Source organism: Salarias fasciatus, chromosome 13 (assembly GCF_902148845.1).
Source record: "Salarias fasciatus chromosome 13, fSalaFa1.1, whole genome shotgun sequence".
Taxonomy (NCBI): domain Eukaryota; kingdom Metazoa; phylum Chordata; class Actinopteri; order Blenniiformes; family Blenniidae; genus Salarias; species Salarias fasciatus.
In genome coordinates, this window is record NC_043757.1 from 22,274,438 (window position 1) to 22,289,300 (window position 14,863).

Here is a 14,863-nt window from a genome sequence, read left to right on the forward strand (position 1 = left end):
TTTGTGAAAAATACCTTCAAAATTATTGAATGAACTGCAGTAACTGATAGATTTATGAATATTTGTCAAGGTTATTTTGAAATATTTAGCTGCTGTGTCTTATGTGAAGTTTCAGCCTGTAAACCTTGATACTATCGTGGCTCGGAGGACGGGCGCATGCTTCAGCCGTCTGCAACCATGGATGTGTGCGTACTATACACGCCCAATTACCAACTTCGTACTGCAGTCAACAACCGATTAATAAAAACGGGTGACAAACAGAGCAATAGCTTATATTTACAATCAATAACAAGACAGTGGTGATTATTGAGGGAATATAGTTTGAGTGACGTGCTTTTTTTGACAGTCTAAACTGTGATGTGTTACTTGTTGTCAGGATGTGGTCCAGTTTTGACTCTACATGTTTAGTTCATGACCATAAATAAAACCGTGGACGTTTTTGTTCATCTGGCCGTCTTTTAATCTTTACACCAATAATGAAACAAAGCAGAATTTCAAATGTATTAAAATGGAAAAGGTAGAAAAACAGTAGGGCAAAAAAAACAAAAAACAAAATTCTAGCTAGACTTTCAGTATTTAGTTTGTTCACCCTTATCACCTCAGCCAGTGTGTTTTATTAGAAGAAATGCATGCTAAATTATTACGGTGGAAACAGCCTGAAGTTTGAAAGTCTGAGCTTTACTTGCTTCTGCTCTCCTGTTGTTAAACTCATTTAACCTTGTGTATCTGTTAGTGAATATTATTTAAAGCTGCATTAGCGTGTTTACCTTAGGGGTAACTTACCTGTGCACAAAATACTCCAGGCTGCCCATGGGTGAACGGTACTGGAGGCTTTTTGCTAATTGTACAGTGTACTTTGTTTTCTTACAGAAGTCAGGAGCTAAAGAGCAGAACGGTTTAGATTTTTGTGTGTGTATGTGTGGCAAAACAAGAGGCTCCAAAATGAAATATTTCTCCACATATGAAACATTGGAAACTTTCGGTTTATCTCACCTGGCAGTTGGTGGGAGGAGAAAAATCTGAGAAAATTAACAAAAGACAGCTGATGAGCCACTTTCCTGCACATGTGCATATGCATTTCCAGGTGCTCGCTGTTCAGTGGAAAACCTGCGAGAGAAATCCAAAAAATATTTATCATTATATTTGTCCATCTGCAGCCACATCTGAGGCATAATGCAGCACGTCTTCACATCTGTTCAGGTTTGGAAGGAAATCTACACAACTTCAATCTGAATTGTTTTCAAAACTAAGTCTGATAAAAGTGGAGGTTGAGTGTTTTTTTTTTTTTCCTCTAGATTTATCCTGCAGGTTGCTTTAAAATGGATGTCAGCCAGCTTTATAATAAATCTAAATCTTCTCGGACTACGTTATGCACGGAGGAGTTAAAAATCACATATATTCAGAAGACTGATCAGAAAAAAGACAATGCATCAATACAGTGGATGAGACAGTTACTGGATATTTTTCTTTTAATTGCACAAAATGCAGCGTAATATTTGTAAATCTGTTGTCAGTGCAGAACATAATGCTGCAATCCACTGCAGACTTGTCATTGTTTTTCTTCTATGCCCTACAGAAGTGTTAAATCGTGTCATTTCTTTGACGCTTTTGTGTTATATTTGTATCATTACTTATATTTCATATCATGTTTGTTGAAAAAAAAATAACTTTCACATTGCAGAATATGAGGATTTCTTGTATTCTCATCCACATTTTATTGTCTATCTGCAAAGCTGAGCTTTTGGTGGCCAGCTTTTGTCTGTGGCCTCTTATTCACTGTACAGACAGTACAATGAATGCCATGGGACTGCTATTAATTATCCCAGCTAACTCTTAGTAACGACCACAATTAGGGGGATTTCTGAAAATGTCAAACTGTCCCTTCAAAGGCACGTCTTTAAGTTAATTTATGTTTTCCAATTAAAGCTCTCAGGGTCTGTTCTTCTTCTTTAGAGTGAGTTATTACAGTGTACAGATAGCTTTTTTGGTAACAGATGGGCTTTTAAGATGTCTTCATCACCTAAAGACTTACTGCTTTTAAAAGAAAGTGAGCGATCACATTCAAGACCATTCAAATGGCATTAAATCATGACCCATGTATGAATTTATTAACGTGAAGGTAATGATGGATGGCATCTGTTCTGTGATCAAACAGTCATGCATTTATTTATTCTTTAATTTTTTTTTTTTTTACCGGTGAGGCAATAAACATTCAACAGAGAAAATTATACTTCATCAAAATCAAAAGTTTTGCGGGCATAGAAGACAAAGAGCTTCCCTGTGGACAATAAGGTGAAGGCCCTGTGTGCACTTTAAGGCTCAGTGAATGGGTAATAAGGCTGCAGAGGCAGTCTGGACAGACGGCCAGTGATCTTCCCGCAGGGAGAATGGAAGTTATTTTACAGCAGATTGCCTCATACTGCCCACACGAGCTAATTATACAGACTATTCATGCGAGCCGTGTATGGCAAAATTGTATAATTACGGAGTCCCTGTTCCTGTGAAAATGTACTATGTAAAAAACTGATGGCGATCTTGATTCTACATGTAAGACGGTCTTGATTGTGTGGTTTTTCTCCCCTGAGCAGTAACTCTATCTCTATTTTCCATTCGGATGTTTAACTTGCAAGTGGTTTCATTTGATTCTACTATGCATTTTTTTAACTATATATGTATATATATATATTTTTTTTAATTTGGACATGTATTTAAAAATGACCTTTACAATAATCTCTTCAGACGAGAGGACTGTCATGACGTCCTCTGGGGAATTGGATTTTTTTTTCTCTTCTTCTTCTTCTTCTTTTCTTTCTTCAGATAAGAGGCAAAGCTTCTGTATCTGATGTGGAGGTGAAAGGGGCCATGTCAAAAGATGAGTCCTGACATAAAGTGGTGGCAGTGGACTGTTTGTGTTAGGCAAAAACAGGAAGTATGTCCCTGACAGGACTCAGCCCGGCTCTCATAACAAGGTCAGTAGTTCCTCCGAGCGCGGCTCCGCCAGGCACGACGTCTGGACAGGAGAGGGTGACGGGGGCAAACCGGCAACCTCAACACGCACATGAGCGCGCCTCCCCGTCCAAGTATGCTTGGGAGCGCAGACACTCAAACTCGAGGGAAGCAATTTTAAGTCTTTACTTCCTTTTTTGACGTTTTCATCATTAAGGGCACAGTGCAGTGAAGTGGGGCCACCTTCGATAGAAAACTTGGACGAGCATTCACCCACGATTGCCAAAAAAAAAAAAAGAAAAAAAAAAGAAAGGAAAAAGAAAAACAGGAGAGCTGCCAACTTGGTGGGATGTGTTTGCAGTAAAGGATCGTGTCCTCTTTCTGCTGCAGTGACTCTTCCGGGAAGTTTTTCTCCTGGTGAGACTCTTTGCCTTCTGGTGTAAACAAACAGCTGGTGACTACCATATGTGTGAGAGGAGGCAGATGCCGGTCCGCACTCTCGCCCGACCTGCAGCGTGGGTCACTGGTCACGGCGACCGGCGCACACTCAAAAAAGACCAACAATAATTCTCAGTTGACTTAACGACTAAAAGCATTTGTGCAACTACTTTCCACTTGTGCGGGCAGAGCTGACTCACTGTACCAGCCATGACGACTGCGGCTGGAGCACCTTGTGAAAGTTTAATGTCTGAGGATCAGAGAAAATTTTTGCGTTTGCGCCAGTAGTCACTGAAGTTAAGCATCGAGTCAATCTAACATTTACAATCATGACTGCTTTTCTTGAATTTAAAATGTCAATAATTGTTTTGTCCTGGCACGACTCAAAAACACTGAAATCGGCACAGTGCGAGTCGGAAAATGATTATTCTGACATTTGAACATGTGGACATTTTATTCAACCCTTCGTCATACTGATTGTTGTTCCCTGTATCCTCCCATGTCAGGTGTGTGAGGCTGCGTGTGAAGATATTTTTCAGGTTAGTGTCATTGATATTAAAACCCATCAGAGTGTATTCTTTCGTAGAGGGATGTTAAACATGAGGCTCGTGGGCCAAAACCAGATCAGACCAGACTGTCCTTATGTTGTCATTGCAGTTATTTTTGGGAGTATTTTTTTTTCCTTTTGTGAAAATATAGAGATTTTTTGTCATCAGTATTCTGCAACAGATGAAACAAAAGCTTACATTTAAAGTTTATTCTGGCCAGAGTCTGGCCAGTCCTAAAGATGAAATTGGGCTGTATGTCGCTCCTAAACTAAGATGTGTTTGACAACCCTGCATTAGTAACAAGGATTTTTAAGATTAAAAAAAATAAATAAATAAATAAATTAAATGTCTTTTTCATTGCTATAAGGACCTGATTTACGAAGATTGCATGGTCTTTCGGTTTGCATGCACTTTCTGGATATTGGGATTCACCTCATGCAAGCAATAGTTTTCAATTCAGGTTTTTGCAGGCATTTCGGTGTTCTTTACATGAAATAGAGCGGCTGGAAAATGTAATTGTTTGCCATCGAGTGACTCAGTGGCATGTTGAGCTCTCACAAGCGCAAAATGAAATATGATTCCATGGAGTTATGGATGTTGGAGAAAGACATCCTCAAACATATCAGAGGATATCAACAGGATAATCTGGCTGCGTCAAAATAAGAGAAACACTATATGGGAGACGATAGTTTCTAAAGTCAAGGCCAAGAGCAACAGATCCAGAAAAGATTTTTAGACTTCAGGATTTGTACTGCAGACAATATCTCACAGTCCACACATAAGTCATTGTGAGCCACCTCTCACCCCAATAACAGGATCTCTGCTTTACAGGCAAAACAAATTTCATCTTCTTCCCAAAAGCTTAAAAAAAAAATTATTTTTAGACGTTGTGAATCAGATTGTTTGTTGAGCAGAAGCTTATCTCAATATAGTGTGATCTGGATCATGATATTGCACATTCATGAGGGCAACCACACTATATTGATGTTGATAGCTTGTCTGTCAGACATGCTTCTCCATGCGTCCTGTTTGCAGAACATGCATGCAATATCAAGTTTGTGCTTGTTTTCATGTGCTCAAACATCACCAGACGCAGTTGCTCATACAGAAATGATTGTGCTTTGAATGTTAATTAACCTTTCATTTCAATTCAGTCCGATCCGATTGATTCATTCACATTCGTTCAGCATGGGAGAAGTTCTAAAATAATCCATCACTAAGTAAGAAACTCTTGAAATATTTTTCACGCCTTGTCCAAAAAGACACACTATTGATTAGACGGGTTTTTTATTGATTTGTTGGTGTAATCTCTTGATGGACTGTGTTACTGACTTCTTCTCTGCTTCTACTAGACGTGAACATAACTCCGACCCAGGGCATTCACTCAGTGCATTTTCAGCTGCATTCCTGGTGGAATATTATTAAATATTATTTACACCGATAATGCAGCTAATTCATCCACACATCTTCTAAATTAAACCTAATGTGAATGATATCTGCAGCAGTTGAAGCCAACACAAGCTCAAAGAGATCGACCCTTGCACACAATTACTTCTGCACATAACTGCATTGCAAAAACAACCACAAGAAAACCCTTATAGCCCTTATAGGATGAACATGCAACTGTATTACTCCACATGCAGCACTCCTGCAAACCATTGCATTACACGGTTGCTGTATATTTGACTTCTGACTCAGATGTAAAAACTTGATTCGCTTGGTGTTCAAGAAAGTGGGGTTTTGGGTTGAATCTGACAGGCTTGCCACACGTTTCGAGCTGTGATCTGCAGCGGCAGTCTGCAAGATTAGAACCAGGATCGTGTAGCTTATGAAAAGACATCAGCTGTGAGCTGTGTGTGGACAAGAGTCGGCAGGTCAGGGAAATCAACAGGCGAGCGGAGGAGAATGTTTTCTTTACCAAACCTCATCTCTGCATTTGCTCAAATCTCCGTCCCCGGAGGTAATGCTGAACACTTTCTTTTGTGCTTCTTAAGGAGGAAAAAAACCAACAAAACTAGTGCAGTTGTTTCTTCAATACAGAAATAACTTAAATGTTCACAAAGGGATTTTATAATAGGGTTCATTTATCTCAGAGGTTATGCTCTTATTGCTATTAAGACTGGAAATGGTTCACTGACTGTTATAAATATCAGTATCAATGGGAAGTATTTTTAAGAAATGAAAATTCCTTAAGCTGTAGAGATTGAAGAGCCTTTTTTTTTCTTTTTTTTTTTTTTTTTTTTACAAAGATGAGCCCTTTATGAGGGTATCTTCAAATACATAAATCTTCTTTCCAAGGTTACTGCCATCTTTCCTGTTGGCCATATCCTTACTGGTCCATTCTGTTCATGAAGGCTTCATACGTGTCTGTTTAGAGCAGCGGTCTTGTCAAAGTGGGCGATGAATTCATTCCAGTGTCAAGTTATTTAGTTCTTTCTGTTTCTTTCCTGTTTGTTCTGATTATCATCCCACCTTCACAGCCTGTGAGGCCTTTAGAGAAAAACCTGGACCTTATTTGAGAATTTCTATGGAAAGCTATGATAAAAATGTACATTATTGTTGTCTCTATGCATCTTTTTTAGTTCGAAGTCGAACGTTTTGGTGACAAATGGACCCCAAAATTTTGATATTCTCACTAATATCAGATTTTTGGGGGGGGGGGGTTTGTTTTGCCAAACATTTCCATACTGCAGCAGAGAATGAGAATGAGAAATAGAGGAATCTGTAGCACTGAGCCAACAACTCGGTAAATTGAGTCGTTCAGTCAGCGAATGCCAACTGCTTTTTTACACTGAGATTCTTGATATTAGGCCAAAACGCAGTTTCGTTTCTATTCACCTGCCTTGTGTGTTGCTTCTAGAACCATTTAAGAAATTGAAATAAAGTCAAAAATGAGATGCTCACGCTGCATGCAAGTGTCAGTAAAACATCATCAGATGGAACAGATGCGTGACTTGCAGTATTTTAAAGGAACTTTTTAGCTAAGCCCTTAACTGGGGCCAATTCAAATGTGTGGAAGAAAAAGATCCACTGTAGAAACCCCAGATGGGAAAAGGCCGAATGTACCACGACCATTGCATTTACTAAAATCATCGTCCTGACATCAACCCATTCAACGCCTTAAATGGTAAATGTGAAAACCAAAAGCAAAAAATTGTAGAGTTGTATTTGTAGAAAAAAAACAAACAAAAAAAAAGCCTCCCACCACACACAGCTGAGTCACTGACTCCTGAGTCACTGAGAGCACGACATTGATATAAATATGCATTCAAGCACACGTTTGGCTGTTTTTATCTTATACTTTTTATTTTTTCATATGAAACAAATCAATTCTTCCAATGTGTTTGAAGGTGTGAAACGTCTTATTCATGAATTCTCACAGTACATTCAGTTAATGTTGATCTGAAAGAAAACATCTTTGAACTTGGCACTTAGAAAACAACCACAAAGAATTGTCACCTTTATTCATTTAGAACAAAATTTACAAAGCCATTCAAACAGTCATTTTTTTTTTTTTAATACTTTTATATTTTTTAAACTCAACTGTTTAGAATATTCAAAATACACTTTTTAATGTTGCGTCTCTCTCTCTCTTTGTACTTACAAATATGTACATTAAAGTCTCAGTGTATTGTCATGTGTGGTCCCACTGACTCTTCTTCACTGGTAATAAAAATCTTTTTTTTAATCGTGTTTTATTCATTTCTCCTCTCGCGGTCAGCACTCTGTTCAGCTCGCCACTATGCTGCTGGAGCTGGAGTGTCCGTGAATGTTTGGCGTGCTCAGATGGATGTCCCGTGGCTGGGCTCACTGGCTTCTGGGATGGGTCCTCCTGGCACTGGTTGGTAGGACATTGGCATGGGCGTCTTGACTGGACTCTGCCGGAAGAGCCCCCCGTTGGGCGCCCTGTGTTTGCAGCGAATAGAGGGCATGGTGGCACTGCTGAGGGGCAGGGGCAAGGTCCTGCCAGCGGCCGCGCCCAGTGTCCTTCCATGACTCTCCTGGAGGAAGGTGGTCACAGACAGTGGCGGAGGCCCCCGGTGGGCTGGGTAGTCCCGGACAGACAAAGCCTCCAGGGACTGGCTGGGCTGCATGCTGCCAATGTCCAGGGCAGAGATCTCGATAGACTGACCTGGCAGCTGCTTGTGGGCCAAGTCCTCGTCCAGGAGGCTGTTCAAACGCTGGTGGACCTGTTCCAGGTTCACCTCTTTGTCCTAAAGATAGACGAAGAGAAAGGCAGAGCCAAAGAGAGAGTGCAGAATAAAAGAATCCGGTAGGAAGGAGAGCAGATTGTAGTTTTAATGGAAGAAGAGTCGATGGATGTAATTAGGGAGGAGTGTGATAAAAGAATAAAAGTGAGAATGAATGCACAGTGAAAAGGGGTTAGGGGTTAAAGGAGGAAGTGGAGTGAAGATAGAAAGTGAAAAAAGACAGAAAAAGACAGGTTATAATGGTTGTTCCATTATCACCATCAGGACTAGTCAGCTTCTGTTCATGCAATGCAGGCTACTCTCTGAAAACTAACACGTCTATAAATAGTCACACAAATTTTCAGGATGCTGAAATAGCATGTCTGCTTATTTCAGCTCCATTCAGGAGATCAAACTATAAATTAATAATAAACTCGATAGTTGAAGCAGCCAACATCAAAAGAGACATTACCTTAAAACAGTAACTTTTAAATCTGAAGTCATAAAAGGTAATGTCTCTGCTTCGGAGATGAACTAAAATGAAGAAGTCACTTCGTGCAGAAGCGTTGACAGTTTTCGACCGCACATCTGCAGGAGGTGAGTCTTGCATGAAGAGCATCTGCTGCTAACACAGCAGGCTCCAGTGGACACACAGATCTATGAATCTGACTTAGAATATTAAAATCCAATCAGGTAATTAGTTTTAATCAATTCAAGAAATGCATTCTCAATTAAACTGAATCATCAAAAATTCACAACTGAAAAAAAAATGTCAGCACATAAATACACATGGGAGAGGAGGGGGTAAAGCCAAATAAAGAGGACATGACATGTCCTAACAAACACACACTTTCCAACAAGTGTTTGCTATGCTTGCCTTTTAGCTTTTAATCCATCATCATGCACCCATTTAAGTCGAGCCACACTGAAGACAGACAACACCAGAGATACACGAGTGACAGGAAGAGACCATGGGGTGAGATGACAGATGAAGCAACTGCAATGTACCCCTGCCCGGCCCCATGCCCCGCCCCCTTTGCCCTGTCACAGCCAATGACCATCAGTTACTGTACGCCAGGCCTCTCCTGACCTGTGTCAAGAGCCTCGGCCTCTTCCCAGTCTCTCTCTCTGTCTGTCCACATGTCCCTCCTCCCAACCGGTGAAGAGCTTGTTAAATCATTATATGTCAATGGACCGGAAACCCTTTGCAGAGCGTAATCCTTAGTCACCTGCTGGAAATCATAGACAACCAAACATAAGCAAAAGGGACAATCCGGACATTGACATATAATTCCAACTAATTAGAGGTAAATTCATATAAGACATGGTTTGACATTTTGGGAAATACTGTCATGTCTGCACTTCTGACAATTACTAGATGTGTGTTACACACATACATGTTGATTAAGGGATACTGTGGTTGTAGTTGGGCAAATAACTAGAGAAACAATTTTAGTGTTTCCTTTGTTGAAATCTACACAAAGCATATATTTTAATACAAATATAATACTGACTGTGTGCGTGGCATGTCTTCTGTGAAAAATAGTAATCTGAACTTTTGAACAAAATGATTGGTAATCCTGCCAAGTCACAACAAGTGCCTATAAAACCGATAACATTTGATCCGATTCCTATAATACACATTTAAAAAAATAATATTCTGTGGTGTTATAAGGAGCACAGTGGCTTTAACTACTGTTTGTGTCCGTTAATAAGTAAAAGTCAAAAAGCAATGTTAGCCGCTACCTCCACTTCCGTTTGTTATCCAATGTCTGTTCAGCGGCATTTGGCTCCTTAGATGGAAATCAACAAAATCTGCAACATTAACTTCTCTATGTTAGTGTATTTCCCACAATATCAAACTATTTGACTTACGGTAGAGATTCAATCGAAGTGGCTGTCATAATGCCCACATACTGTGGTTCTCTGCTGTCATGGTGCCAGCAAAGCTTCAAACAAATTAAAGTGATACTTCACCCAAAATCTTCTAAACATTAATCAGTCGTCTCCCGTAGGCTTGAAAATAAATAACAGCAGCTGCAGTCGACATGAATTCACCACTGTTTAATTATGTTCTCTGAAAACAATCCTCCTATTTATTCAAAGAGAACACTGAGTGTCGATGTTTGTTAGAAAATGTAGATTATTTAGTCTATAAAATATCACAAATAATTAAAATGTTATTTGGGAGCTTCTTTGGTTTAATTATAAATGAGTAAATTACTGTTTTGTCCGATTTTTGAAATTCAACAAATACTGATATTTAGAAACATAAACATTTATTAAGAAGCTAAAATTCAAGGACTGGCGTTTACTGGAAAAGACGAGTCCATGTATTTGTTGTGAACAAGTGTTTTTACAGCCCGAAGAAGCTGCGAGACATCTCCCCTCTCTTCAGACAGTCTGAAATATATATATTGTTTTCTTTTTGTCTGTGTTCATCAGCCAGTCTTCTGATCATAATGTCATGGTTTGACAGCCAGAATAACATATTTTCTTTTCTCTCAATGAGGAGTTGCTCAGATTACTTTGATTTAGGTTTTTTAGATTTTAGACTGTACAAAGTGCAGCTGAGAAAGTTTCTTTTTTTCTAGTAGATCGTCCTTTTTTAGTATTTGTTTCAGTGACACCTGTAAGGTAAAATATTGTTTATATGTTACAGTCAAGGGCCAAAACATTACTTTTGATGATGACCGTCCGTTGTATGACTGAATGAAACATTGCAGATAGACAGAGCTGGGTTACTGCATCTCCTGAGGATAAATTCTCTAGTGCTCTGGAAATCTGCCTGGACTCATACTGATCTTTATTTATATACCTCAGCGCTGCTGGCAAACATCCTCACATTCTGTGGGGTTTTTTTTCTTCCCATTTCTGCAACGGCATCTTCCGCAGTCGCGTTTCAAGCCTACAGAGCGCAGATATTTTGTGTGTTCAAAAGATAGATTTTGGGTGAAAATGGCTTGTAGACATATCTACAAACACAGAGAATAAGGCACACAACTGTGATTACAACACATTCGGCACATGTTGGGTTTTATAAATAATAGGACTGTGTCCGTCTATTATAAATCTCACATGACAGCAGTATGTGGTTATTATGAAAGCAGCTGCACACAAAGACTGGAGTAGCAGTCGACAGCAGTAACGCAAACTCTGCTATGCACCAAGAGGCAACATTGGTGGAGTTTGATTTACTGTGTTTTCTGAGGACAGAACTGGGTCTTAAATGGGTGTTTTTTTTTTATCCAGTATTGTTGGACTGTCAAGCCAAACAGGCAGGTCAAGGCTAAGATTTTTTTTTTTTTTTTTTTAAATCTGCTTTTGCTCACACTTTAGTTTAGGGATCCATGTCAAGCCTTAGTTGTCTGGACGCCTCATGCAGAGGGGCAGCCCACTCAACAGCATCAAGATAGAGTCAAAGATCTAAAGCATTAAGACTTGAATGGATTAGCTAAAGAGAGCTATTGCACAGCTGAAGCCCTGGTCGACTCAGATGTACAATTTCCGTGTGCGGTTTTGAATTTGTGGGTTTCAGTGCTTCCCGTTATCTTTTCATCTGTGGTTCTCTCATGTCGGCACCGGTGACTGATTGTTCATAATTAACCACTCTTTGTGTCAGCATGAGAGACAAGCCTCAGAAAAGTCCCTTAAAACAAACAAACAAACAAAACAAAAAAAAAAAAATCACCCCAACCTCTCTCCCATCATGAGAAGGAATGAGTAGATTGATCACATGATGTCTGGACTATCATCAGGGGCACACCTATTATAACTGGGTGTACTGCAGCTCTACTAAATCGGGGCCTGCGTCAGCGCCTGCTGGATCCATAAAGTAGAGTGTGGCAGTGGCATCTCTGGGCAGGACCGGGGGGCCCGGGGGTCTGGGTCTCGACCGGGGCCTCGGCGGGGCAGGGGGACCCGAGGTGGCCACCATGGCCCGGTTCTGGTTTAGCAGGCCCGGGCCCGGGCCCTGGCCCGACGAGTTGTCAGTGGTCACCTCTTTGGGCTGCTCTCGCCGGCAGTGGTTGCTGTTCCACCACGTCTCCAGCGCGGCCACCAGGAGGGCCAGCAGCAGCCCCGCGGCCAGAATGCAAAAGACACCCGCAAAGCTGTGGAGCCGCAGCGCCCGTCCCTCCGGCTGGGCGTCTGCGTGGCTCTGCAGGTCACAGCGGCCTTTCTTCGGCCACCATTTCTGTTTCAGGATATCAAGGTCGCCTTTTTCTTGAAGCTCCAGAATCCTGCGGAAAAAGATAAGAAAGGAAGGGATTCACGACACACATCCTTCAATGACTTCTATTCAGAGAGAAGAAAAGAAAAAAATCACATGGACGGTGGTTAATGGGAAAAATTAATGCAATTGCTGTAAATGAGAGCTGCACCATCATCGCATAACTGTAATTAAATGATATTATAGTGAAGCTCACAAATTAAAAACAATAAAAACACACCACTAAAGCAGTGAATTAGCATTAACCGCTAGCTCATTAAAGATCCGCAGAGAGCAAAATGCTATTAAACGCTGCAGTTTTCAGTTCCAGCCTGCTTGGAGCCAGATTGTTGATTGATTGTGAACAAGAGCTAAAGACCGAAAACAAGGCAAAGAAAAACAATCACGACTTCAAGCGTAATCAGTTTCAATTCAGACTGTATGAGCATTAAAACAAAGATGATCAAACAATAGAGTCAGTCCATTAGTGCACACACATACGCACACACACACACACACACACACACACACACACACACACACGCGCGCGCGCGCGCGCACAGCGAAGACGAATGCATGCATGATGACAGCTGAGTGCAAACATCAGCAGGACGGTAAATCGTCCCACTGGAGCAGTTCCCTTCCTGCAGAGTGATTATTCAACCTGTTCAACAGTCACTGGCTCAAAGTCTTTGCGCATAACTCATTTAGATAAAGATTCACTCAGTTTTTTCAGTGAGCATGCACAGCCGACAAAGCTTTTGACATCAAGTCTTGACATCCTGTTATTTTTTCAAGTCATTCTTATGAAAAATACACAAAACACTTTGCTTTATGCAAAAAATATATTTAAGTGAAGCATTGTTGAAGACATCAATATTGAAATTCCACCTTCACCTTTTAATAAATTCAGATATGAGATGAGCCAGCATCCCTCCAGAAAAAAAATGTGTTTTGTTTTCATATCTGTGGCTGTTTGTGTGCTCAGTGGAGAAATTGCTAAGATCCATGGACACAGAGTGCAAATATGTGAAGCTTGAGCATTTCAACTGCGCACACAAACCTTGGAGTTAATGAAACTAGTGAAAACATAAATTGAGCTCATAACACAGCCTCAGTTTTGCAACACCGATGAAACGGCATTCGGTCCAGGGTGCGTCCTTTTGCACTTGATTGGTCAGATAGCGGGATCTACGTACTTCTGAGAGAAGAGGTCTCTGTACGGACTGCCGTGCTGCAGCGCGATGCCATATCCTCTGGTGCTCATGCTGTTCCCAGCTATAGTGAGCGTGCAGTCGTCGTCTGTCAGGGCGGCGTACTCCACCACCGCCATGTCCCACAGGAAGGCGTACGACTCTCGCTTTGCCTGGAAGTTTGACAAAGTTTCCATCGTGCGCGCATAAAAATTAGGCACAGTGAAGACAAGCGTGAACTTTTTGTTAGGTTAAATGGATGCAAAATGCCATTTATCCTTCTTAGACAAACATGTATTATGCAGTCTGTGATTAGCCAGAATATTGAAAAGTTTTTTTTTTTTTTTTTCAACATCCAGGATTCATATTCCAGTGCTGGTAATCTATGCATCTGGATGATTGTTCCCTGGCACAATGCAATGAATAGGCCAAATAATAGCTAAATATTTACACAGAAATTAGCATAAACATTTTGCCCACTCAAAATTAAAAGTATGTAGTTGGTCCAACTTCATATTGTATCATATGCTGAACAAGGATTGTTGAAAAAAGAAAAAGAAAAGCTGCATCCTTTTATTTTTTCACCTTTACCTTTGCATTCCTCTGCTTGTAGCATCTTTTCACAAACACAACAGTGCGTTGTTGCCTGAAGGGTACACTGTGCAGAGTGTGTGTGGAGCATCCAGAGCTGAAGTTCTAACTTTCATTTATTTATTTATTGTTTTTGAACACATTTCTCTGACTTTTTTTCCCCCCCGGTGCTGTCCCTACCTTCTCTATCTTCCCCGGCAAGACTGCGCTTGCAACAAAGATGAAAATACTTTGCAGCACGCATCTCGTTAGGACCACGAAAACTTCGTTCTCATTTCCACTCACCTTTAATAAATAAGCACAAGCTGGAGCATCAGCAAATCTGTGATACTGTGGACCGGTTTAAAGACATGCAGAAGTGTTCGCAATGAAGATCAACATAATAAGTCATTTAAATAGCACTTCTAGTCAAATTAAAACAGAAGAGTCTTCCTTTGATGTATGAATCAGTATTTTGCCAACTGGCCTGACTACACTCGATGCAATTATCTGCTCATATAATAAAGCTGTTTAATGCCAAGCGCACATGTCACACTCTGCTGTAATTTGTCTAATTATGGATTATTGTGCAGTCTGGGTTTTTAAATGTGTATTTGTGATAAACAAAGAGAAAAGAAAGACTGAGCAAATTATTAATCTAACACCGCGCACGTCTCAACATTCATTACATTCAAGTCAACACTTACTCGCAGGCCTCTAAGAAACAGGCATAGAAATAATTCAACAAACTCACTTTGTTTGTACCTG

The 14,863-nt window shown here is 40.5% G+C and overlaps 1 protein-coding gene across 2 annotated transcripts in view; it reads right to left on the bottom strand.

Moving 5' to 3' along the window:
* Positions 1 to 7,217: 7,217 nt before the first annotated feature.
* Positions 7,218 to 14,863, bottom strand: part of grid1a (glutamate receptor, ionotropic, delta 1a) — a 222,878-nt gene continuing 215,232 nt past the window's right edge. The window contains exons 14-17 of one of the 2 annotated variants that reach the window (XM_030106854.1): positions 13,532 to 13,698; positions 12,123 to 12,363; positions 9,213 to 9,354; positions 7,218 to 8,146 (exon numbers count right to left, since the gene is read on the bottom strand). In XM_030106854.1, coding sequence (XP_029962714.1) covers positions 7,740 to 8,146; positions 9,213 to 9,354; positions 12,123 to 12,363; positions 13,532 to 13,698 — 957 coding nt within the window. In that variant the 3' untranslated portion in view covers positions 7,218 to 7,739. The remainder of the gene's footprint in view (positions 8,147 to 9,212; positions 9,355 to 12,122; positions 12,364 to 13,531; positions 13,699 to 14,863) is intronic. The other variant, XM_030106855.1, reaches the window with a different exon arrangement.